At 46.9% G+C, this 27,347-nt stretch overlaps 1 protein-coding gene across 1 annotated transcript in view; it reads right to left on the bottom strand.

The window, feature by feature from the left end:
- Window positions 1-486: 486 nt before the first annotated feature.
- The window catches only part of PPP1R9B (protein phosphatase 1 regulatory subunit 9B), a 343,538-nt gene continuing 316,677 nt past the window's right edge, over window positions 487-27,347 (bottom strand). Inside the window, exons 9-10 of the mRNA XM_086923962.1 lie at window positions 11,449-11,545; window positions 487-10,745 (exon numbers count right to left, since the gene is read on the bottom strand). Coding sequence (XP_086780088.1) covers window positions 10,692-10,745; window positions 11,449-11,545 — 151 coding nt within the window. The 3' untranslated portion in view covers window positions 487-10,691. The remainder of the gene's footprint in view (window positions 10,746-11,448; window positions 11,546-27,347) is intronic.

Genomic DNA, 27,347 nt, shown 5'->3' with positions numbered 1-27,347 from the left:
AAGCAGAGAGTTACTAAAAACACAGGAATCCATGGAGTAACAGGAGGACAGCGAGGTGATGAGCGACCATGAGTTAATGAAAGAAACAATACGAAGAGGTAAAGGATAACAAGGATCAATATAGGAACATGAGACTATAGATATGAGAAATAACAACACACCTATAGGAGATTATGAGGTCAGAAGGGAGGAATGACCAACAGGAGCACAGAATTAATGGAATAAGAGTACAAAGAGATGCTGAGTGAACAAGAGGGAATGAAACAACATAGAGACTGAGAGGTGATGAAAGATCAAGGACCTATATAGGAACAAGAGGACAGATGGGATGAGGAATGAGTACAGATCTATGGAAGAGTATGAGCTCAGAGTTAAACAGTGACTGTGGCTATGGGGAAGAGCTTGAGTATAGACATGAGAGTAGGATTGTGAGGTAAAATATGGAAGACATTGGTTAATCCAATAAATAGTAGCTAGAGGTCCATACACTGGTCACCATAAATGGAGTTTTTATTAGGCCTTCTGTACAACAAACATGTTTCTTATTGACTGAAAATGACAATTTAATGAAGATTGTCCCCACTCACCCCTTGGCTATACATCCTGCTGATGTGAACCTCATCTCTAGGTGTGAGGTGGCGGGGTAGTACTCCAGAGGGATTAAATGTGGCATTGCCAGTCTCTTCTACCACACACTCTGAGCAGGGTCTGCATCACAAACACCACACCACCCTACACCTCCCCACACCCAAATCTTTTCTCTCCCATAAACATGTTCAGATGCCTTCACACCCAGCTCTTTCACACAAGAATAAATAACAAGACACAAAAGAAATTGAAATACTGAAGAAAGCAACAACCATGTTTGGCACAATGTGGGGAATTAAATCAGCGCATGGCACGGCTAATGCCAGGAGGGGACAGGAGTCTGTAATGGATTGTAACTTTATCGGGCAAGGAGGGTCCCAGAGAGGCATGGTTTGTGCACCTGTTTTTGCCATCTGCACAGTCAGTACCTGGAGGAGCTAGGCATGTGCTAACATTTCTGCCATCCAAAATATGACTGCAGCCCAGGGAGGCAAGGTGTATTTGACTGTTTCTACAATCTGGACAGCCTGTACCCAGAGAAGCTGTCATGTGCAAACACTGCTGCCCACAGAGGAAAGACGTGTGCAACTATGTGTACTACCTTCACCGGTTGATTATGCAGATAAGCTATATGTGGGGAACAACATCTGAATAGGGCAAATATCCACATAAGCCAGGAGTGTACAACAGTTTCTGTCTTCTAAAAATGTATACATAACCTGAGGGTAAGGTGTGCGCGCCTGGTTCTACCATCTGAACTGCTCGACTGCCCACACTGAGTGCCAGCATTTCTATCATCTGAACATGGCAAATTTCTAGACAGTCTGATCTAAGCAACCACTTCCACCCTCTGCACAGACACTGCCCAGAGGGGCTACATTTGTGCAAGTATTTCTACCATCTACAAGGGGCGATCCGATATATGAGACGAATATCTAGTGGTGTGCAAATGTCTCCATCCACTGTGCAACACCACAAAACCACAAACCAATTTTGGTCAAACCATTTATACAATCTACTCTGTAAAGCAGCTAGAGAGAGAGGTATTCACTGGGCAGGAGCCCAGAGAGTCAGGGCATGTGCAGAGAGAGGATGATTGTAGCCAGTACTTTAATTTGGCGTGTGCTTGGTAGAGTTACCAAACCAAATCCTTAACAACGAAGTATCGATGAATCTACCTTAAAGCATGGAAGTTGGCAGTAACAAATGCAACTCTTAATAAGGTTTTCTTTAATCCTGGTGATTCTAAATAATTTCCGTCCCATCGCCTTACTGCCCTTCCTGGGTAAGCTAGTGGAAAAAATTGCCCTTCGGTCCAGCTGCAAATATTTGCGGAAGAAAGCAGTATTTTTGGCACTTCTCAGGTATATTTATGGACAATATATGGCAAAGTTAGTGGCTCTCTAAGCTCTTGATGACCTCAGAAGGTTTGGTATTGGGGCTATGGCTACATATTTAACCACAACATCCTACTGGAAACCCTTACAAACATTGGCTTAACCGATATAATCCTTATATAGATCCAATCCTTTTGTTTGGTTGAAATCAGGCTGTAGCATTATCCCCTTTCTCATCCAAAGACACAATTAAGAGCGATGGTGTACTGCAGGGACCTACTAATTCCCCTTGCCTGTTTAATTCTATATGTGGCACATGGCATCTTCATTCTACTAGGCAGAGGGTTGCTCATACATTTATGCAGCCGACAACCAGGTCATGTTACTCTCCCGTATAGCCTACTAGATCACTACACCTGAGCCCAGCACAATGGCAAGCTGCCTATCTATAATTCGCTGGTGGATGCCGACAAACTGCTTTAAATTTAATGCAGCCACAACAGACATCATAATCACTTTATCACCTGCACCCGATTGGAAACAAGCTTTCTGGCTACACGCTACACATGCTACAGTTGTTTGCAGCCTTAGTGTCCTCATTGACTTCAAAATAGCCCAAGAAACCAATGTTGCAAGCGTAGCCAATATCAATGTTGCTGAATTGCCAACCCTGAAAAGAGTTCTAACACATCTTGACAGGAGCCTACACATTCATGTTGTGAACCCGCTATTCAATCAAGAGTAGACTATGCAAACTCAATTTATCTGGCTGCTCCACCGGCTCCAACATGTCCAGAATACAGTGGCCCATGTGTTCTCTGCCTCCCCTAGATGGGTCCACATAAATCCTGTCTTGAGATCTATTCAGCGATTGCTCACCAGCTCCCGAATCATAATCAAGGCACAGGCTATTGTCCACAAGGTCATAAAAAGCAAAAGGTCTGACGTATTAATGAGTAAGATTTCCTCGAATGCACTCCTCATTCTCAGCATTCTACTAGCTAACATATGATGATTGTTTCAAAAGCAAAAATGGTCTCTAATGTAAGTAGGTCATTCTCGATAGCTGTCACAAAACTGTGTCCCCTTACTTTATAATCAGGGCCACTGACATGATATTGAGGCGACTGCATTTTCTGTATGATTATGGATTTATAGCATTTGTCACATAATCCAGCATCTGCAGCATAATCTGTACATTTTAACAAAAAAAATGTTTCTAGCTCAAACTGATCAAAAGTTACTAAAAAAGCAACAACGTGTTGCTGCACAGTGGAAGGCCCTCAGCAAGGCTTGCTTGGTTATCCTTCTGTTGCGTATTGCTGTATTTGAGTGTCTGATTGGTACTAACAAGGTGAAACCTTTGCCCAGACAGTAGTAATGCGTAAAAAATGAGAAGGGAATACTGAAATGACAAAATAATAAGGTAATACAGTCGCAAAATGTGTAGCATTAGGTTGCATATGTTGCCTTTTCTTGCCTCTTAATTTAGTACACTCTGCTGCATAATTTGATCCTTCTCTGCTGCATAGTTCCAGTGGCCCTGCTTATAACCTGCAAGCTGTAACAAGTCATCCCAGCTTTAGGAAGCTCCTAAAAACTTGTCTCTTTAATATTTAGTTCTGCCCGTATCTGACCACTAAACAGAATGCATGTCGAGAGAGCGAAGATGGGAGCTGTGGGTGGAAGGCAAGAGCATTCTCCATTCTGTCACCAGCAGAGTACAGTGCACAGGTCACTCGCTTCTAGTCTTTGCATAAGTGCAAACATGTATGCAGGGCACAAGTCCCTTAAAAAGAAGTGGGGGGACTCCCAATATGCAAATGATCTCATGACGTCACGTGCTGAAAGTGTCGCGGTGTCTGAAAGTTACACCGGGACACGTTCAGCATATTTCTGTGGGACCCAGCTTCTTGGCGGATGGGACGGCGTCCACCCTGTGAAAAGAGTGGGGGGACGCCGTGTACCTGTGTGTACCCCTGACTCGTGCCCTGTCTGCTTGTACCCCTGACTCAACCCCTGCATGTATGTACAAATATCCATAGAGCTGAGAGAGGTCAGACCCATTCACACATCGTCTGAGAGAGGTCAAACACTTCACATCGCCTGAGATAGGTCAGTCCCTTCACATAATCTGAGATAGGTCAGTCCCTTCACATCGTAGTCCCTTCACATCATCTGAGAGGTCAGACCCTCACATCGGCTGAGAGAGGTCAGACCCTTCACGCCGTCTGAGAGAGGTCATATTGTTCACATTGACTAAGAGAGGTCAGACCCTTCACATCATCTGCCTCTTTCCCTGTCGCTCCAGTAACACGGACACAGCATGATCGTAGGCGTCATTTAGGGTCGCAGTTGCAATCCCTGGCACTGCCCTTGCAACCCCTAGATTAAGAGGTAGCAAAGTCAGTATCGGGAAGCCAGAGGCAACTCGACCTTATGTACGTTGTTTGGGGCTCAGTTCCCTGGCAATTATTTTACTACACTAATAGTAAATAATATTATTCACTATTAGTGTAATAAAAAATGCAGTACGAATCGCTGGAATATGTCTTTCCTTGGCTTCTGAGGTAAGTAAAAAATGCTTTTAAATGTATGTTGTGTGCATGCTTGTGGGTGTGTGTTCATACGAAAGAGTATGTAAGTGTGTGTGCATGCATGTGTGTGTGAGTGAAAGTAAAGGTCAAATGACGTGAGATGTTACTTCTGCTACCCCTGGCATTTTGGTGAATTGACGTTCATGAGCAGGATGCCAGGCTTAGCTCTGCTATCAGGGCAGTAACGCAGGACCCATTCAAGGGGCATCCTCCAGCCCTTCAGGGGCTCCCCATTCAGTCCAAGGCCCATATAGAGATGCAATATGTGAGAGACACAGGGGCACTTCATCAAGTCTGCAGGGTGGCATCATTTGGCGTTATGCCACTGCCTTCCATCACACCAATCTTACATTCGTGCCAAGACAGTCTTACTAAGAGAGAGTACCTTGAGGTATAAATGTTTCTACTAAGTGCTACATCAAGATTTCTAAACAGAATCAACCCCGCCTCTTTAGTAGGTGCTGCTGGCTAATTACAAAACAGCTGTGAGTCCAACCCTAGCCACAGGAGAGCGGGCTGTTGTGTAGACGATTGTACCCACAGACACCAAACAAAATGTGCCCCAGAAATATCAGGTAGTTAAGATTCAAGCATGGCCGTCCATGACTCATTGTTCGTTCATGTGAGTCTTCACTGGGGCCTGATTTACATCTTGGCCGACGGGTTACCCCGTCACAACAAATATAAAGCCCATTATATCCTATGGGATTTATATTTCTCGGATGGTATATCGGTCACTGTTGTGATGGAGTAGCTCGTCCGAGAAGATCTAAAACAGGCCCTGTAGGCTCATACCTAGGTCCTTCCCTGCAATGCCCCAGGTGAGGCCACGCATGCGTCAAACGAGACTGCGAGGTTCCTTGAGTTCAGATGTAGAGATGAGGTCCTGTAGGTCTAGCTGGACTCCTCCATCTGTGGTGGTACCAACAGAGATTACCAACAAAGATTTACATATGGCTGGTCTCCTATGCAATGGTACAGACAAGCAAAAAACGAGGGAATAGAATGCTATTCATCAACATTCCCTTTGTAAATAACGATTTATTCAAGTATTTACGCCCATCTCTCTTTTGCTAAGTTTATTCATAATGAAGTGTCAAAGAAGCAAGGGAACTTAAGTCTCCTGCAGTTGTATCATAACACTGCATTCTGGGAGTTGTAGTTTCAGTTCACTCACTTAACACAGTGGCAGCAATTGATCATGGTTAGCAAAAGGAAAACACGCTGTTCTAATATGTATTCCAATGACCAAATGCCCTGTGTCCCTCAAACCCAAATTTCTATGTGGGACCAAAGTGTTGGGTACCCCTCTCTCTTCTGGGCCCACATTACATTCAAGCTTACATGGCACTAGCCCACGCTTAGGTCTGACCGTCAGGAATGCAAAAAGCACTCTACTGAACAAGCCTGGCTGTCTGACAGCAAACAAAGCTCATAGAAGAAAACACTAGAAAGGCTAGGAATGCTGCATGGAAGTCAAAGAGCCATCTGCATCACCATCAGCACGCGCTTTTACTGTCCTGCAGGGCCAGTTGTCAGGAAAACGGATGCACCCTTGTTGCAAATAAATTAAACCTGCTGATCTAAAGCTCAAAGTACCCCAGGGGTAGCTCAGCCTTCACCCTTCGTGTTCTACTCAGTGGGGTACATACACGTGTTCTTTTCTATAATGTGCTACATCAAAGCCCGATAACTTTAACTTCATGTGAATTAGCAATAGGGGTGGACACAGGAGATGCTTCTGAATCTTCTAGTCGATGAAAAGGACAAGTATAAGACGACATGCAGGACCATTCAGGACTACTACAAGGGTTCCTGTCAGAGACTCTGGTTAGGTGGAAGCAGTTTCTGGTCAGGGAGGTTCTGTCTGCAGTCTAGTCACATGTCTGATGCATTGACGGCCACTAGACCACTCGCCACATCACCCGGAAGTGAACATTAACTGGTCAGAAAAGAGCTACACGTGGATCTTTAGCTCGGCGTCAGCGTCCTCCATCAGCACAAAGAGATCACCACAACAGATCTCCCACCTTAAAGGCAACTCTCAGAGCAAAACATCAAGATGTGTGCGAGCCGAGGTAAACTCTTGTGCAAATAAAAATACTTTTGATACTGTGCGGTGTTCCAGACCCAGCCTTCATCACCAAGATGGCCGACTGCCCTTTGGCAGTGCAGGTTCTAGAAATGCACTCCTACTCCAAAATAGTAATTTGTGAGGAAGGCATAGGGTAGATGGAAAAAATGTTGGAGTAGCAAGGCATTGGTGTTTCTCCTGCCCTAGAGGAAAAACAAAAGGATCGAGTTTATCTGCCTCCGCAGACACATATATCTGCTGTCTCATCCATTATATCAGGAGCTGACCTTAACCACCCTCCTTCTATCTTGAGATGCAGTCTACAGATCTGAACATGTTTGAACATCTAAAAACATAAGGATGTAGTAAAATCCTATTTTGGAACTTGGACTTTTTAGAAGTTGAATAACAATTCAGAGAAAAAACACTACAATGTCTGATTCCCACAGGAGACTGATAGTCCAATTTTTCATATAAAGGTTATTACGGGGGCGTTTGCCCTCCTAAGTGTCTCTGATCTTGTAATTTAAGAAAAAACAAGCACATACAGATGAAGTGCTTTTGCACAAAATCATGCTACTTGGTGAGTTGCGGGAGTGGATTAGCTCTAGGGCTTCCAAAGTAAACACCTTAGCCATTTGACCATATCTGGTCACGCATCACAGGCGAACGGCACAAGTGACAAGTTATTGGTGGCATTCTCCAAAATGCTCTCAAGGAAATCAGAGTATGTTTTGTCACTGAGCAGCAACTGGCTTTACTTGAACCAGAGCTCAAGCCTAGATGTCCGAAGAGATGAGGGCACTTCAATGTAGATGTCCAAAGAGATGTGGGCTCTTCAGTGTCCTCAAATGGCCACTTACTTCGTCTAATACATAATTTCTTCATAGAACAAAAGTCGATGTAATACTGCGATGCCTTCGAAAGAACTGTTGTAATACTGCCATACATTCGAGAAACATTAATACTGCCATGCCTTCGAGAAACTGCCAAGGCAAAAACCCTTCCTCAAAAGGGGCATTTTGAGTGGAGTATTCTGACATACTCCAAGGAGGAGAGAGATAGACATATTCAAGGTTTTCTCCCAGTCCTGGATGAAAGTTCTAAATATAATCAGTGATGAGAAAGTAGACTCTAGAACTGGCCTCAGGCAGCCAGCATCAAGATATGACAGAGAAGAGAGAGGGGTTGGGAGAAAGAGAGAGAAGGGGCGGAAGGAAACCAGGGCTCCTGAAAGTCCTTGAAAATGGTATTATAAGAAAAGGGATTTGGAAGATGGATAAAGAGGATGAAGAGAAGAATTACAAGATATAGGCAGATACAGTGAAAAATAAAGAAGTGCGCAAGATCTCGCAGCTCAACCAAGGGAGGGAGAAAGGAGCAATGGAGAGATTGTTGTAAACTTCCACTGTTTTTTATACATTGCTTAATACTGAAGTACTCGAAAACTATGAGAAAGTCCTGTAGAGTGCAAAATGCGTTGATGTTATGTGAGCACTATGGAATGGCGCATACAGAAGAAAAAAACTAAATTTGTAAAACATAACATTAAGCAGCGAGGCTTGCTAAAGTACTAGTTGGCCTGTTCCAGAACAGTCCAATATTTGTATATGAGGAAATGAAGACAAGTTAATTAACCCAGGATACACCCTTGAGATCAAGTAAGGGAAGCCGAGATTAGAACCTCAGTCACCTGAACTGCAGCACCCAACTTGACCAACAGTCCACATCCAAGTACGCTGTTTGAAGCTGGATGCGGGTTCAAGGAAATAAGACTACTGCGGAATGCAGAAAAATCAACCCTTCACACAGGGGATACAGCCCCCAAAACACCAAAGAGTTAAAAAATGGAGAAGACTATGAATATGTTACACCTTTAGCACGGATGTTTTGCTCTGGTGTGATTGGGTCCCGCGTTGATGTTCGTGGCAGAGCCAGGGGTGCTAACGTACATGGAATTCAAAGCAAAATGGGAGGCACCTTTTATGTTTTGAGATTCTATCAGTAGAGAAAGTGCACAGTTATGTTTCCCCAGAATAAAGGTTTTTAAATGTGTTCATAAGGGCAGGTGTGCCTGCAAGGGCTCTAGAATGGCCTCGTTTATTTATAAAAAGGTATATTCAAAATACAAGCGGGCTCAATTTATTCTAACACAGTTGTTTGCCTTTCCACCGTGTGCAATACTCTGCTTTAAAAATAACACAAATTAAAATGTTCCCATCTCCCCACCTCCTTTCCTTCAATACTCTCTTCATCCATTCTCTCACCTGCAGCAACCTCTGGGTGTGGTGCCTTCCTCAGACATGCGCAATTCAAAGTTAGTTTTGCAACTTTTATAAATATTGGTCTCAACACATGCATCACCCGGAAGCAGATGTCTCTAGAGCACACAGGAAGCACACATCCAGACTACATTGCAAGAAGGGTGTGGAGCCGGAATGCCAATGGGTCACATTATTGTGACCAGAATATTGAGGGCAAAAATACTGACAGCTAAGTATGTAAAGATTGAATATACTTAACTTCACATCTATGTACCTTGATGATATCTATCATCAAGGTGCAGAGTTGTGGAGTTAGGAGTAGTAACTCTATACCTCCCTCTATGCACTTAGCTCCCAAATATATTGGTATTTAACATTTTAAACATAAGAGTGTGAACATTCAATATTCCTTCTGTGATATTCCAGACTATAACCTTCAAGAAACAACTGGAGGAAGCCTGTGGCCCAGCTTGCACCATCAGGATTCAAGCAAGCCGGGCCGACGACGGCTGAAATGCCAGAAACCGGTCCCCGGAAGCTTGTTTCCTTCCCAGTATAAGAATTTGCTTGGTAGTTTGGTTTGCCCTGTTCCCATCATGCACTGGGACAGGAACAGACTAATTTGCATGTAGCCATGTTCTGAGCTGGGATGGTGCAGTGAGCTAAAAAACACGGTGATGGATCAAGCCCTGATCTCTTGACTGGGTAGGAGTATTCTGCATCATTCAGAAACTCTGTCCATCACCACCTCCTTTTCCAAAACCAGCTGTGCGTGCGCCATTCACCACAAAAGTCATCTAAATTCCAACTCAGGCCGACACCTACCTCTGGGGTTTTAAAGTGTGTCCATGCCACTCTGACCACTCCCTAGCCTCTCTCTCACTGTCCATGTCCTCTTGGAGCAGTCCTCGTCTCCTCTTGGCACTCTGGTACTCTTCGCATCCGCCTTGTCCCCTCTCGGCTGTCACTGTCTCCCCATAGCATTGATTCCCACACTTTCTAGACGCCATGACTCAAACACAACCCTCCTACACACAGGTCAATGTAAAGAGGCTGGCTTTGCAGTGCATGGAAGTTGGTCAGCACCCCCTCTCACCAGGTGCACTAACACCTCAATGGCAAAATCACAGACTGGTTCTAAGAGGTGCTTCGTTCGCAGCTGAGACCTAGCACCCTATCCAATACTGGTCCATCCTGTGCTAACAACGGACACTGTCCACCATCACGGATACCGAAAAACACTGAAAGATACAATCGTATGGGCCAAAGAATATATAAAAAAAGGAATAATCCCCCCCTCCCCAGCCTTTCGGATACCTGCCTCTCCAGCCCTGTAAACTCAAAACAACATGTTTGTGATGCCAGCTGCAAGAAGGCCTGGTTGAGGCTTCACTTGCGAGCCTCAAGAAGGTGCCCACGCTCACAGTCCCGGGGAGGGAGAAGCCCACAGCAATCCCCATCTCTGCATGGGCCTCACACGGCCCCGGTCGAATGTCCATGTGGGAGCGAAAGAGGCTGATGACCAGAAGTGCATTTCCCCATCCGACTCCCCAAACCACTCAGGAAACTTAAGAATTGTGTAAGACCCCACATCCCCACCCAAGTCCCGCATCAACGGAACAACTGAAGTCCACGGAGCTTCCACTTGACTACTGTCCATCACCATTAATCGTTCGAGGATACGCAAAACCCTCCACTCCTGCCAGTCCCTGCTCCGCCCCGCAGTCTGGGAGGGAAGTCTTGTCCAACAATGGAGTTCTGTTATGAGTTGTTAGTTGTGTTTCTCGGGGGTGAAAGCGAAGTCCCTTTCTCCTCCAGCGTTGCCACCACACTAGGTTGGCGTGGAAGTCTTCAAGGTGCACAACTTGCCCTCCAACTCAGCTATCTGAAAGAGAGGCAAAGAGGGGTGGGTGAAGAAAGATTTAAGTACCTACCAGGAGATGAGAGCCACAAGCATTTGTATGTTAAACAATTACATACCTAGATTTTTTTAATGTTCTCTAACGTGATGCTGGGACACAGAAGACAATTTATAGTGAGCTAATATCAGCTTGAAGGGGCAGAGCAAAAACATTCTGAACTGACTAAATATCCTACAGAATATGTGTCGGAAATGAGAAACCCAACCCATTCTCAGCTGGACTATACGCAGTATCCATATAAAGAAAATATTGAATATTTAAAGCAATTCTTTATTATGCGTGTGCAGGAAATGTGGGCAATCAATAATGTTGAAATAAATTGAAATGTCTATTGCATCTGTCAGGGTGAAGAATGGTACACCTTTGGGTTTACCGGCCGGTCTCGTTTCTCCTTCATAAGGATAGCTGTGACTGAGTGTCAAGAAATCACGTATATAAAGGCTTTCAGATTTGATCATTCGCAGCCTTCCTTAGTATCCTTCTTGTCGGTTATGGTTTATCTTCACCCCAAAACGGATATCGGGGATTCTTAGACTGAAATGGAGAACATGACCCAGCCTGTCATTACTGAGACCTGTCTGGAGAATACTCAGTTCCAACCTACAAATCACATGTCTCTCCACGCCCCCAAAAAACATTCAATCTGAGGGACTCTCCATGGCTCACCTTCTCCTGGAGTTTATCAATTTCCTCCTTGTGGGCCGCCTCAGCTTCTTCCAGGACACGCCGCTGGGATGTTTCCTTCTTCAGGAACTCAATCTCCCTGTAAAATAAAGCAGAAATCAAGATGCAATAAGTGGTCAGCAGCTTCCCTGCCCCCACTGAGCACAGTATAGGATACATGTGCCTCCCACTGTCTCTAACAATTTCAGTGTTAGGTTAGTCAGACATGAAATGAAAAAGAAACTTATGTAGCACAATCAATTACCACTAGCTCGTTGAGTAACTATGCCGTAAAGTCTAGTTAGGAATTCAGAGATTAAACAGCCATGTTTTTAAAGCTTTCCTGAAGGACAACAATTCAGTTTACCTTTTAATATCGGGGGAGAGAGTTCCAAAGTCTGGTAGTACCAACCAAAAAGCTTCTGCCACCCCAGGAGCATTTCTTGAACCAGGGAATCACCAGATTATGAGAATGGGCAGAGCGTAGATGGCGAGTAGGAACACATGAGGATGCCAATATCAATTATTTTTTTTGTGGATGTGTTACACTTTTTTCAAAAAGCCAGGCTCTAAAGGGATGATAGGAAAAGGCTCCATACAATTCAGAATGCACCAATAAGATTAATAGGGCACTCAGAAGGTAAATGGAGTCTACTGCTTTATAAATAAAAGTGTTCATTTCTGAGTCCTAAATGGAGCAACCAGTGCATGGTAGGGATCGCTTTACTTAGGGAGGGATAAAGGCAGAATGTGTTGCATTCTGCTCAGAAGAAGCACATGCATGCCTACAGGGATTTTGCCTGTTCCACCTAACGTAGAAATATTTTGCCTACTCTAATGCCAGATACCAAATCAGCCTTACGGTTTGTTTTCACTCTCTGCGCTTCACACCCAAGGCAAGACAATTGTGATTTTGACTTAAGATTTCCTACTCTTCTTGTAAAAAATGGAAAAGGCAAAGCGCTTTCTAGGCAGAATGTGAGCATTTACATATTTTTGCAAAATCATGCATATGATCAGAAAAGCCACCTTTGCAGTGGGATCCTCTTTTTTGTCAAAGTTATAAATAACCTGATTGAATCATAGATAATTGTGAATGATTGGGAATTGTGTTTGGACACAGAAGGCAAATTGTATGGTTGCAACAATGACACCATAAGGTAACAGAGCAAGAACACCCAATGGTAGGTATTCTGGTTAAATGGACGGTGCAATGTTTTCTTAAAGAAAGTAGAGATTATATTGTAAATTGATTTGACAGACAGACAGACACACATAAGATTATTTTTTAGCAACTTTTTGATGGCTTGGGTATTCCTTTATCCCCACGTTGTTATGAGAATTGCTTAATTATAAATTGGGAAAGGCACAGGTATACCACGGCAAAAGGAGAATGACTTTCTTCTATCAAATTTGATATGCACTATTTCTGATAAGATGTGCCAAGATGTGGATCCTAACGTCACTGTGCCAATGTACTGAAGCTGCACCTCATAGATACAGATGGTACCACATAAGGCTGAAACATGTTTGGGGTTGCCTGATTGGCAGTGGACATATTCTAGTAGTTCAGGCTGTGCGGCATTCTTTTGTAGCAGGTGGCAAAGTAATTTCCACCTGGTATGTCCTGCTCTGTAGGACCACTGATGAGAAAGGACACAAGGGTATACATTGCTTGCCAGAAGAATTTCCAGAGGCCTTGGGACAAACATTTGCATCCAACAGCAAGACTTCCAGTGAAGCATAGCAATAACACCAACACTTTGGAAATACCACAAAGGAAGAAGGAAACCATGAGGAGCCAAGCCTTTTCTGGCTATGCACTTAGGGTACAGAATACTATGCCAGTTAAAAAAGGCCAAATGACTTCTCCACTTCCCCAAAGAACAGAAGACTCATCTTTTCAAGCAACGCTTTGTCAGAATATATTCTCCCAATATTGAACTATTGAGGACCACCTCAATTCCCCCCAGCAACTTCACTCATGCCCCAAACCCCTGCTTGCCCTTCTTTGCCAACCCAGTTTTATCCGCTATCAATTTATCAGGATTTATAAAGCATGGCTAATCAACCACTAGGATATCGAGGAGCCTGCCGGTCCCGGAGCTTATTCAAACAGCCAGGTCTTGGAGGCCATTTGGAATTTTGGAAGTGAGGTGATGGCCCGGAGTTGCATGTGGAGTCTGTTCCTGGGGGAAAGAAGAGTCCTCCACTTTGGTAGATGCAGGGAGAATAAGCAAGTAAGAGGGAAGCAGAGTGCAGTCTACTCGATGGTGGGTGGAAGTTCTGCAGTGGTTTATGTAGGAGGTCCTTGGTTGTGTAGAGCCGTGTGTTCGTGAGGCAGCATCTTGAATTGGCATCTCTTCTGTACTGGGAGCCAGTGGAGTTGCCTGAGGTGGGGTGTGATGTGGGTACATTTGGGAAGGCAGAGGATGAGTCTGGCCTTGGAGTTCTCTATGGTCTGAAGTCTCTGTAAGATGTGTGTGGAGATTACTACGTAGAAGACGTTGCCATAATCAAGTTAGCTGATGAGGAGGGCCTGAGTCTCGGTGTGTCTTGTATTTAGGGATAACGACTTGAAGATCTTAAGTACAATGCGCAGAGTGAGGAAGCAGAAGGAGACGGCGTTGATGTACGAGTTACTTACCTTCGGTAACGATGTATCTGGTAGAGATGATTCTAGCCGCAGATTCCTTAATGTAGAATATCCCTCAGGTGTGAGACTGGACCTGGAAAACGTTCTTGCCCAGCATCCCTGCGCGCCGGGGGGAGTGGTACCACGCGGCTCCGTCCGACGTCCTCCCCCGGCGTGACGTCAGCAAGGTCACATAAGCCCCACCCCGGCGCGTTGACTTCAGTTTGCTTCGGAGAACATTTCCGCGCTACAACGCGGAGCTATCACAACAAAACTGAGGAGAGCATGGGAACAGTGTGCGAAAGCCAGAAGACAAAATAGAGAAAGAAAAACAAAAGGTGAGAAACACAGCCAAGTGGCACCAAGGCATCAGAAGGCAGACCAGAGTAGGAAAAGAGCAGGGCACCACTCTGAGGAACAGCCAGTGCAACCAAGGCGAAAGCACCAAGAGGCAGGAAGCACTAGAAGGCCAGAGCAGTGAAGTCACAGCAAGAAAAGCATAAACCACCGTTCAGTGAAACCACCCTGCAAGCCAAGGCGAGAACAATCCTGGAGTCACAGGCAGGAGAAAGTGCTGTGACAGAAAGAAAGAAGGAAAGAAGGAAAAAGAGTCTACAACTACAACCCCTAGGGGAAGGACCAAAAGCCCGGAACAAAGGAGCAACAGTAATCCACCCCCAGACTATGCTGTCAAGGATGGTCTTTCTTCCTGAAGGGATGTGGAGGCCAAGGACAGGTAAAAGAACACCCAATGAAGAAGACCAGGAGGGGATCAGAACTCTTAGCAACAGAGAGAAAGAGCCAAAGTAGGCCCTCATGCTGGAGAGAACCAGCCAGAAGGATGCCTGACCGGAAGACAAGGAAGAGGACACCCATAGAAGAAAAAAAAGCCCAGGGGGTGGCGACTGCAGAAAACCTAAACAGAGTCCTCGCAGAACGGGGAGGAAGGGTGAGTCGTGAAGGAAGCTGCGGCTAGAATTGTTTCTACCAGATACATCGTTACCGAAGGTAAGTAACTTGTACATCTGATAGAGACTACTAGCTGCAGATTCTTTAACGTAGAATAGATGCCATAACCATACCCAAAGGGGAGGAGGGTCTGCGAGAGGACCTCTCCCACTTGAGGCAAATACCAGACCCCCAACAGGGGACCAGTCACAGGGACAGGGAAAGAAGCCCCGTGCAGAGGATGAGTCACGGGTCCTAAGCCGTAGAAGACCTCAGCAGTGAGGAGGAACACCGGCCCTACAGGGGATGTGCCATAACAACAAAAAGGCAACCCAGTCTCCACCAACAGGAGAAGCAAGGGTCAAACGAAGGAGGCCAGACTACCGCAAGCCCAACCACTTACCAGGGAATTTCACTGGAAGCCCCAAGGTACAGACAACGCAGAGGAAGAAGAGCCACCTACAGACTCCAAGGAGAAGGGGTAGAAGTACAGCAAAAGCCCTCCACCAGAAGACAACCCAGTGAAAAGGGCAGCCGAGCCCCACACAGCTCGAAGTCAAGACTGACCAGCGCCTCAGCAAGCGGACAGGAGAAGAAGAAGAGGAAGAAGAACAACAACAACAAAGCCCTCCACGGAAAACAACCCAGTGAGAAAGGCAACCGAGCCCCTCACAGCTCGAAGGCAAGACTGACCTGAATTAGAATTAGAAGTACAACAAAACCCCTCACCGGGAAACAACCCAGTGAAAAGGGCAGCTGAGAGTAAGAACAAGACCTCACAATGGCCCCATGGGCAAAAACAGGAGTACGAGGGCCCAAGCCAAGGCCACAGGTCACAGAACTGAAGAGCAGGCGGGGGCAACCAGCTGCTGATAATGTCACAAACTAAACGCCCGACCACATGAGGCTCAGAACAAGGACAAGGCTAGAAAACCATCCAGAAGGGCCCCAAGGGGAATCGCCCAGGACGGGACCAATCCACTAAGTAGTGGGTCCCCGACCTCAGACAAGACAGGAACGAAGAAAAAGATGGTCGCACCTGCGCCATACCGTGACACCACGGAGGGCAGAGGCCCGAAGGACGACCATAACTCCCTAGCAAAGGAGAGAGCTATGTAACAGCCTCTACTGCCCCACATAGGGCAAGTTACATCCCAAAAACATGGGAACCCTCTTAGGAAAAATTATCTGCATCAGAGGACAACAACCAAAAAGATTTGCGGGGAACCGCAAACAGCTTGCCAGTGAGCCAGAAAAAATACACGGAAGACCTAATCCAAGGCCAACACAGCTGACCAATAGCCAAACCACAATCAACAAAGGGCTGGACCAGCAGCCAACAGCACCAAAGCCCAACAAGGGACCGGAAGGTACAACAATTACCCCGAACACCCATCACCTGGGTTACTCACAGACAGGCCCCAGAACACAATGAAGAACACCTTCCAAAACTAGAACGGCTCCCCAGTCACTGAGGGGGAGAAGGAGGAGGGCAGAGCCCCACCAGAAACCTCTGAATGGCAGAGTCTGCAGGTGCATGGAACAAAAGGGTGGCATCAAAGGGAAGGTCCACCAACCGTTCCTAAACATTCTCCGGGAACACACTATCCCGGAGCCATGCATGGCGATGAAGGGCCACTGAGGAGGCCACGGTACGACCAAGCACCTCCGACACATCCAGAGCGGAGCGAAGAATGAACGCCGCTAGCTCTCGGCCATCCAACACATGGTGCCAGATGTCAACACGGGCACCTTCACTAGAAGCGGCAGACAGAAGGGACTTTAGTCGAGTCCCACAAGCAAGAAGTGGCCCTTGCCAGGACACAAAGGGTGTTAAGGGCCCGCAAGCCCGCATTGGTGGAGGCAAAGATATTCCGCCCCCAGGAATCCAACCAGCGCGCTTCCCTTTTAGCAGGGGACAACACCGATGACAGGGAGGGAAAATCCGTCTGCAAAAGAGTGCCCCTGGTCGAAGGGTGAAGAGAAAGACAGATAGGATCATGAGGCGCAGGACAGTGGCGATGCAGCAGGTGCTGCGGCACCAGGTCCCCCGTGGCAGGTCGACCCCAAGCCCACATGAGGGAATTGTGGAGCGAAGCCTCAAAGGGCAAAGGCAGCTCCCGAACACCAGAGCCCTGATGGAGGACCTCCAGAAGATGATCCGTGGGGAAGTGGGCCGCTGGATCCCCCATGCGCAACTCCCCACAGCCGTAGAGACAGCGCGAGCAAAGGCCGCACCAGCCTCCACAGGGCCCCGCGGTGGGAAAAGCAGCTCATCTGTGGGCGACGTCTGCAGTCCCCCCAGCCTGTCCAGAAGGCCGTGAGGGACTCGGGGACACGCCTCGAGCCCCGGCAACCTCCCAAGACACCAAAGCGACCCCGCTGAGGTTTGAAGTGAAGCAGAGCCGCCATGGTCCGAATGAGGGAACCCCAAAAGGCCGCACTCCGATGACACCACATCCTCCAAACCTGGAGCCGAACCAGTGGGCGCCGGAGCCGCCAGCGACGCTGCGGAGGGCCCCGCACCCGGCAAGGGATATGCAGATGTCCCGGGAGGAGAAGCCAACAAGGCCTGTAAGGCCCCCGCATCTGGGCTCTAGTCGCTCAAGAGCGAAAAGGGAAAGGCCTAAACCGGCCAGTAACACTATCCGGGTCCGCGTTGCACGCGGAAAAGATAAAAACTGATGTCAGCACGTCGGCGTGGGGCTTATGTGACCTCGCTGACGTCACGCCTGCGGAGGACGTCGGGTGGAGTCGCATGGCACCGCCCCTCCCTCCCCCTCCCCCCCTCCAAGGCGGCACAGGGATGCTGGGCAAGAAAGTTTTCCAGGTCTATTCTACGTTGGGGAATCTGCGGCAAGTAGTCTCTATCAGATCTGTGATTTAATAGTTAGCTTGTTTTCAATGATGATTCTGAGGTTTCTGGCATGGTCAGAGGGAGTGGGTACGGGGTCCTAGGTCTGATGGCCACAAGGAGTCAATGCATGTATTGTTTATGATCAGTACTTCCACCAATGTCTGTGTTCAGCTGCAGGCAGTTGTTCTTCATCCAGTCAATGATGCTTGTCATGCATCTGTGGAAGTTGCTTCTGGTGGTGGTAGGGTCGTTGATGAGGGAGAGGATGAGTTGAGTGTCATCTGCGTAGGAAACTACATTGAGACCTTAGGATCGGACTATGTTGGCCAGCGATGTCATATATGCATTAAAGAGCGTGGGGCTGGTGGATGAGTCCTCAGGGACACCACAGGTGATCTCCTTGGGTTTGGAGGGGATAGCTGGGAAGTGGATCCTCTGGGTTCTTCCGGTGAGGAAGGAGGTAATCTGAGTGTCCCTTTGGATGCTAATGCGGTGGAGTCTTTCGATCAGCGTGTGGTGAGATACAGTGTGGAAGGTTGCCGAGATTGAAGAGGATCAGAACTGCTGTTTCTCCTTCATTGAGGAGGGTTTGAATGTCATCAGTGGCTGCGATCAGGGTGGTATAGGTGCTCTGATTGGTGCAGAAGCCGGATTCCACAGCTGGTTCTGCTCCAGGTGTGCTATGAGTTGCTTGTTGATGATCTTTTCCAGTACCTTCGCTGGGAATGAGAGAAAGGAGATTGGCCAGTAGGTGTTGAGTTCACTTGGGTAAACGTAGGGTTTTTTGAGTAGTGATCTTACTACAGAGAGTTTCCAGGCATGTTGCAGTGGTGATAAAGGTGTTGAGCAGGTTGATGAGTTCCTGGTCGAACCTTTGGTTTCCAAGGTTAACGATGTGGTGTAGTAGCTCCTGAGTGGATGGATTTCAAGGTGGAGGTGGCATCCTGGGTGAAGAGGAGGTTCCAGGTGGTCAGTCTGTGGTTCTGGTTGGTTACGGTGGTGGCTTAAATGTCGAGGAATTCTGTAGGTATGGGTTGGGGTTTGAAGTTTCTGTATATGATTGCAATCTTGTTGTGGAAGAAGTCGGCGAGTTTGTCGCACAGCTCCTGGCAGCCGGGTGTGAGAATTCCTTAACAATGTTGAAAACTTCCTTGTTGTTGTTGGTGCGGGCTTTGATATGGTGGCTAGGGTTGTCTTCTTTGTTGCCCTCAGCAGGTGGTGGTAAAGGCTGAGGGAGGTCTAGAAGGCTGTCCTTTCGCTGGCCTTTTGCTGGCGTGCCATCTCCTTTCCAGCTGGGTGCTGTCTCATCTTGTTGTTCTGAGTTCTTGGGTGAACCAGCTGGCCTTTTTGGTGGATTTTCTCTGGATGTTGCTCTTGACGGGGACGATGCTGTTGTCTCTCTTCCTGGTCTATGGTGAACTTCACTACCATCTGCCTCTCTCATCCGGATGTATGATGTTAGCACGCACACTTTTATTATTATTATTATTAAAAAATTTTATAGAGCGGGTAGTCACCCGGAGGTATCCCAGCGCTAAGAACCCTACCTCTAAAGGTCAGTGGGCCGGGAAAAGAGGGAGGTAAGAGAGGGGAGGGGGGAGCTGGAAATCGGGGTTCCGGACGAGCAAGTTTCTTTTAGGGAAAAAGGTGGGTTTTCAACCGCTTCCTAAAGCGTAAGTTTTACCACGCATACCATTACCACGCATTTTTTACAACGCGATACCTTTACAACGCATAGTGCTTTGGGTGCTGGATAGTGAATAGTTTAATTTACTATTCCAACACCAGTCCCCGTGGACACTAGGGAAGGTTATTGGATAGTAAATTAACCTATTCACTAGCCATTCCCTAAGTCAGATCGCCTCAAAGCGCTATGCGTTGTAAAGGTATGAGTTGTAACAGATGCGTTGTAATGGTAGTGCGTGCTAAAAGATGCCTGCTAAAGGTTGTATACCCTCTCATCCTGCCCCAGTGTGTCCTGCACCCAATGCCCACCTGTATGGGATACTTCTCCTCTGTACAGACCTCCACTGCTTTGCTACTACATTTGTACTATGTAAGTCTACTGCATATATACACCCATTTCTTTGTTGTATCATTAGTTGGTATGAGGGTCGATAACAGCGGTATTCAATTGGCTGCATTTATTAACAAATGTGTTCAACGTGATAGGCATGCCAGGACGTCTACACCTTAAGGGAGTGCCCAAGGCCGCCGCTGACCCCTGCAAGATCCCGGAGCCTGGGGCGCCTCTGCACTTCCTCAGAAGCAAGCCCAGTCCAAAGGAGGCAGGTGGCCAAAACAAAGAGGCGAAACATGCAGCAGGCGGCCAAAGCGAAGAGTCGAAACACGCAGCAGCACACAGCACTGCCCGAGGTCTCTCCTTCAGTCATGGCACAGCATATATAATGACTTGGGCCCTCTAAATGGGCCCGGCTGCCCCTACTCGCTCACCATCTCCCAGAGCTCAAAACCGCCCCTGCGCTTCTTCAAAGTCAGGCCAGATCCTGGGGGGGGATGAGTGGCTGCAACTGAGCAGCGGGCTGCAAAGTGAACAGCAGCACAGTATGAGCAGCGGGCCATTCATAAGGCTGTGGGATGGCACTTGGAATGGAGCCAGCGAGATCAGACACACAGGGGGGACCCCAGCAGTCCCTGCCTGGCCTGGTGGTGAACATGAGTCAGGAGCCCATGAACAAGGTGACAGTATCATTGGAGGATTACTGGGAGCCCCTGGGTGCAGCAGCAGATGGGGCCCATAAAGGGACAGCACCCGGACCAGGGAAGACGAGCAGGGGTGCCGATGTGTGAGTAAATGGTGAACTTCCACACTACCCTTGCAAGGGGAGTATAGCAACTGGAGGTGCACATAGGAGTCATCTGTCATGCCGGTACAGACACAAGGGGCATTGCAGACCGGGCAGGCGGGTACGCACCAGCTATGCTGCACTGTGGGGTCCCAGAGGGGACCTGAAGGGGCACAGAACTGCCATCTGGTAGGGATCAAGGGGTGAAGCTGCTGACTTTTAAGCAAGGAACCGCATATGCACAAGCCAAGGGATCGGAGCAGGCTTCGCCACCTCTTCCTCCCCTCCCCTCAGGAAGAGACCTGGATTAGAGGCCAACACATTGTACACTATTGCTGGTTAACCCTGGTGAGGGGCAACTGGGCACCATGGGCTGCACTAAAACAACCAAGGATGAGCCGGGAGGGGATCACCCAGGGGTCTCAGGTGAGACACAATGTAAATACGCATGCCATCTGCCTGGTTCCCCAGACAAATTGGACCTGATACTGAATGCCGTAAATGCCTCTCATAATATACTGGAGAGCAAAATCGACAAAATCTCTCTTGACTCGGGTACACTCCGAGATGATCCCAGTAAGCTTGTGGACACAGTGAAACAGAATGCTGAGGCCCTTGAAGAGGTAGGCCCCACTGTTAGGGGTTGCAGGACAAAGTGGCCAAATTGCTCCACCTAGTGGACCCACTGGACTGCAGTGCTGAGGATGCAGAAGGACAAAGCCACTGCAACAATGTAATAATTGTTGGGCTACCCGAGAAGGCGGAAGGTGCAGACATAGTTGCCTTTCTCAAGTCCTGACTCACCAAAGAAGTTGCTCCACAGGGATTGTTGCAACTCATTGCACTGGAGAGGGTGCACAGCATACTCACGAGGCCGCCGCCAACAGGGGTGCACACTCATCTAGTGATGGCATGTTTACTGCACTACAGAGATAGAGATCTGATACTAAATTAAGCCCGAGAGGCGCAAAGATTCCACATTGAGAATGCCTTGGTTGCAATTTTCCCAGATTGTACATTGTGGCAGCCCAACACCCTTGCAGTTAATACAGAACTGAAGGCAGTTGGCATCCGTTATATGCCCTTGTTCCCTGCATGCCTCAAAGTCATGGCGGATAATCATGCTATGTTCTTCAATGCCCCACCTGCGGCTTGGGACTGGTTGGAGGCCCACAAAGCTGGCACAAACGGAGGACAGGAACTCGAACCACCGAAGCAGAAACGCCGCCACCGAGGACGCTGAGAGGGCACCAGCAGCATGTGACCAACAAAGGGGCAGACAGAGAAAGAGCAGCAGCCAGCAATAAACACAGCATGCTCTCTGAGGATATAACCAAGGCAGGCCCATGAAGAGCACTGCTCCGTATTTTCCTCTGGAAGACTGAACTCTGACATTTTTCCTGAGAACCTCCCCTATGGGACCCAGATAACTCTCAGAATGGCTGATGGCTTCTAACATTGGGTGTGATACCCAGCTTTCTTTCCTCTTTTGCTCACAGAGGGGGGGACCCTCTATGTGGGTGCCCGTCCATGGACCAACAGTAGCAAGAAGATCCTAAGGGACTGCCCACGAATGCTGCCTTCCTATGCCAGGGCGGACCAGCTCCAGCAGAGCATGATCTTTCAATATCCTACTACCACGTGCTGATGAATATAGAGGGATACGTAGACAGCCCCTTGCTGACTTGTGCATGGAGAAGGTCACTAGCTTCTTGGAGTGTGAGTCCTAATGAATGACCACGGAGAGTGGAGGTCCCCATGTCTTCCCTGAACTGAGAGACATGACGCATGTGGACAGGGCGCTGACTTGGAAACCCGCGGGGTGATTAGCAACTGGCACTGGCCAGTTTTATGTTCAATTCTATGCTGTTCTTAGGGCACTCTTTACTAGATAGAGATGGGACCGGATCTGCGCCTCTGATTATTGTGTAATATGTTGATAACTTGCGATGTCGAAAACTGGGCACAGGCGCCAGGTAGCAGAACTGAAGATACATGCTATCACAGATGTATAAGCAAGGCATGCCCTGAAGGATGTACACTATGACCGAACACGACAAACGTGTGCTCGCTGCAAAAGGTACTGCACATGACTGAATGCATCACCTGCTCTCTGCAAATCAATAAAGAAGTTTTAAAAAATGTTCAACGTGATAGACATAAGGCTGCAGAGAACAAAGTTGTACCTAAAAAAATATTTTAAAAAGTAACCCCATGCATGTGAGCAGCATAACGAACTATATTATAACTGACTGTGCTTCGTGGTTTATCTGCACAGACCTTGTAATTTCTAATTATAGTTTAACTTGTATGTGGCTCTACATTCAATGTGAATTTTGAAGTTATGGGTCCAGTGCATGGTTACAGCCAGGCACGAGTGACTTTAGATAAGGGGTTGAAATGTGACTTACTGTAACAATCGCATTGCAGCATCTTGCTGTTTTAAATTTGTACACTGTGCATAATCCTGCCATCTAGTGCTCGAATCGGAATATTACACATTTTAGCCACAAAATGTTATACTCTGATGGAAGTGATGATTTATCAAATTTAAACAAAAAATCATGGGCTAGCATTATTTCTGAATACGTTATTAGTACTAATGGGCAGACATATGTGTAAACAAAACTCAAAAAGGACCCTTTGATGATGCAGTACCAACTTTTAAAGCAAAATAAAATTAAAATAAAACTGGGGAAACTTGCAATTGTAATTCAAATCAAATCAAAGTAATTTTGGGAGCTCTCTGAGAAAGGCATTAGTAATTATTATAGGATTATTCAAGGTGCTATTTCAACTGTAATGATGATAGTAAAAAATAATTATTATTATAGTCATGAGACACGCATATGGTGCTCAATCAGTAATTCCAAAGCCCTGTCATACAAAGAATTACTGTAACCCACTCAACAGCCCATATTTGATAAAACTGAGAAGCTTCAGACCGGCCTGATTAAAGCTGGTGTTCATTGGGTAACTAAAAGTAATCTCTGCAGTGGACACATGGGTCTAGTAAGTAATTATCTTGCCATCTAGCTACTTTACACCCAAGGAACTTTTTCTTCAAGATACCCCTACTGCCACTCTGCCCTTTTTTGCTTGCACACAGAGCACGTGAATAGCCCTCTTTTGCAAGCTCCAAATGTGAGGCTGATCACAGCATTAAAGAAAAGAGACGTCAGTGGACCCCGGACGGATTCCTCCCAATCGGCCACTGTTTGGTCCAGAATGGCGAGCATCACTTCACACCTGGCTTTAGAGGCTATAAATCTACTAAGTTTCAATCTCTTAACTCAAAGAAAGACTGTCAGTTACGGGCAGATCAATTTAATCCATGCAGAACTTAACTCATTTGTGATTTTTTTTACAAAAGATTTACAAAGTAATATTTTCAAAAAGTTTACAAGATTGGTTTAGGTGAGGTGATATGGTAACAGTATATTTCAGACCAAATAGAGCTACCTCTTGACCAATTTAGCACACATCACAAATTAATTTGCCACTTTGTGGAAACAAACATAGGTGCTTACAATACCCTACTCAAGTGTATTCATTTCATCAGCCTTGCAAGAATGAAAAGGCTGAGTCTATCCTGCTATGCCTCTGGCAGGACAAACAGATCTCTGAAGAAGGAACTCAGCGAGCTAAGCTCAGCAACTTCCTGTTCCATTTCTATTACTGTTTCATTTAGTACATTTCAAAAAACACATCCGCACCCATAGCGGTGCATGGTTCTCTAAAACTAATGAAAACAGAGCATGCCATGACAGCCATGTAATAAAGATGGAAACATCAGAGTCCTGAACACAACAATTTATAAAGAGGACTGCTGCAGTAAAAACAATTGCAACAAAAAATGGTTTTGTCTGTATACTGTGCAGCTGTGTGATAAAGAGTTTGATGATTCAGTGAAAGTTTGAGATGTAATGCAATCCAGGTACTACATAGGAAGCGGAATGATACACCAAATAGCCGATAGCATGAGGTGAGAGGGTAATACTCCGCTGGGTGGACTCAAAGCCCACTCCATGCATATTTTGAAAAATTGCAAACAATAGATCATGTTTACAGCTGTGCTGTCAAACCAGACCTAAAAAGAGGATAAGCAGTCTGGCCAGAGAACAGGTACAGGAAACTACCACCTCAGTGTGTGACCAAAGATGTGAGAGGCTTTGGTGACCCCCACTGACAAACTGAATGAAGAATATATTCCACCCAAAACAAAAGACATGAAAATGTACTGCAAGTGTGTGACTAAATCAGAAAGAAAGCAAAGCGAGTCCAACACGGAAGGGGACATTATCACATGAATAAAGTAAACAGCAGAAATCTGATGTACAGAGATGGCAACCATGAGAAAGCATGAACAGTATCCCTCCCTACTGCACAAACAAGCTGCACGCGACCATCGGGTCTCACCTTATTACAGCCCTGTGCAATTACTGGCGATGGATATGGTTGCATAGTGTAAATCCAATTTATCCGAGAGGATGAGCTCTCTCAGATCAAGAGCATTTACAGCTCCTACTCGCCGGCTAATGGGAGAGCCAGGAAGGAGCGCCCAGGCAGCTCCACTCTGTTAGTGATGAATCAATTAGACCGTCAGCCATCGCTCTGGAGCTCGGTGACTGGGCGCTGCTGTTTGTTACAAGAACAGAACTGGGACAAGCCGAAAAGAACAAGATGATAAACAAATACAACGAACAGTTCTGTCTGCCATGATGTTACAGCTCACTGAGGCCTACAGCTGGCTCACAGCAGGCAATTCCACACTGCCCTTAAAGATGACCTTGAAATGGCTGCCCGGACGAAGGCGCTCTGGGAAATATTCTGAAATAGAACGACCTTGCACGTGACCGTGCTACATCCAGAATGTAGGTCCCAAGATGGAGGAACGCACAGGTCTTTAGGGGGGATGTGCTGTGCCAATCACTAGCATCAGCCAGGTGAGATGATGAGCCCGCAGGTAAGGGTGGCCTGAAATGAAATGCGGAGAAAAGACATAAAGGTTTCAAGCTTGGGGCGGCAACACCAGTAGTCACGTGACTTGCCACAGAACCGTTCCGCAGTCAGAGGGTAGGGATAAAAAATGCAGTCGGACAGGCTCCGGGGGCAGGAAATATTACGTCCTGAAGGGACTAGCAGTCACACCCCTTATACCCAGGGCTTTAAGTGGGATGGAAAAACTGGGAGGGGGGGGGGGGGTCTCTCAAAAGGGCGTGGCCAATGTAATTAAGGGCGTGGCTTAAAACACGTCAGCTAAAAACCTGTGCTTCACATAGTGTGCCGCCCGAATTGTATTTTGATGTTTCCGTTATTGCATCCAGATATATGATACAACAAGTAACAACATACCTAAAAGAAGTCAGGACTATTGGCTTTGTCAATGGTTGTTAGTTGCATCAGATAAATAAGCAGCAACTATGGCTTGTATATAATATTAAAAAAGCTTCAACTTAAAGCCCTGTTGACACCACAGCAATATTGCTGCTCCTGCGTTTCAAAAGGATAAGGGAAATCCAAAGATAAAATGACTCTCTTTAAAGGAGTTCCCTTCCCCTACAACGATCACCAGGCACGCAACACCCATTGGAATCAAAGGGCTTCAGCCCCCCCCCCGTGGTGTGTGGCAGCCCGGGTTCAGACCGCTCCTGGGCACACAGACAGCCGCACCAAGCACTTCACAGGTCTTTAAAAGACAGTGTGCATGTTATAGAGGCTTTGTTGATGTTTCACCCCTTCTAAGAGCCCCTGCAGCTCCACTCCACCTACTGTTTAATATTTCAGCCCCCCTGAAATTTCTTCTTAGCCCCCTCGGAAATGTTATGTTATGTTATGTTATAATGGCTTTTGTAGAGCACACGGCTACTCAAAAAGAGTGTCCCGGCGCTTTTAGTAAGGAGGGCTACAGTATACTAAATGTGGCTCTAGTTGCGCCTCTGACGCTCACCTGGCATGACCTCATCCCGTAACTACTCCACTAGTGAGAAGTGAGCAGTGAGCAGCGCACATCGATGTGCCTTCATGTTTGCACCTCGCAATGTGGAGCACGCACGATGCAAAGCCACAAGTCATAATTATGAAGCCGTTCAAAGCCACTTTGCTACGCTTTGAATGGCTTCACAAATATGGAGTGATGCAAAGCAGCAGAAATCGCTGCATGGCCTTACTCTGTGCAAGGGAGGCATTCCATGGGCACTTTGGTGGGTGTTCTCAGGCAACTCCCATGGTTTTTGACTCATTCCCAAATTTACAAGGATTTGTAAACCTGGGAATGTTTCGAAATCTTGCGCCTCATGTGAGGAGTAACAAGGAGCTCACATAGAAAGAGGAAAACCCCACTCTGGATTCTTTTTGTGCAGGAACGTGCCCCTTCCTACACAAAAACAATACTGCCTGTAACGCAGACACCCTTGCACCATGGTGCTAGAGTGCCTGCGTTGACGCTAGGCTGCCAAAACGGCGCCAGTGCAGGGGGAAAGGACAGGAATGCCCTCTCCCTGTGACGCATGGCAGCACAGCAAGGTGAGCTGCTGCACTGACCTGCCCCACCATTCTAGTAAATATGCCCGGTAGTGCATACTTGCTGGAGATACCTTTTTGGACCAGAACAAGACCACTGCGCATGTGACCACTGAGTAGCACTGCTAAAAGA

This window comes from Lissotriton vulgaris, chromosome 5 (genome assembly GCF_964263255.1).
Source record: "Lissotriton vulgaris chromosome 5, aLisVul1.2, whole genome shotgun sequence".
NCBI lineage: Eukaryota > Metazoa > Chordata > Amphibia > Caudata > Salamandridae > Lissotriton > Lissotriton vulgaris.
Note: the sequence above shows the minus strand (reverse complement) of the source record. Positions and strands in the feature narration are given on the sequence as shown.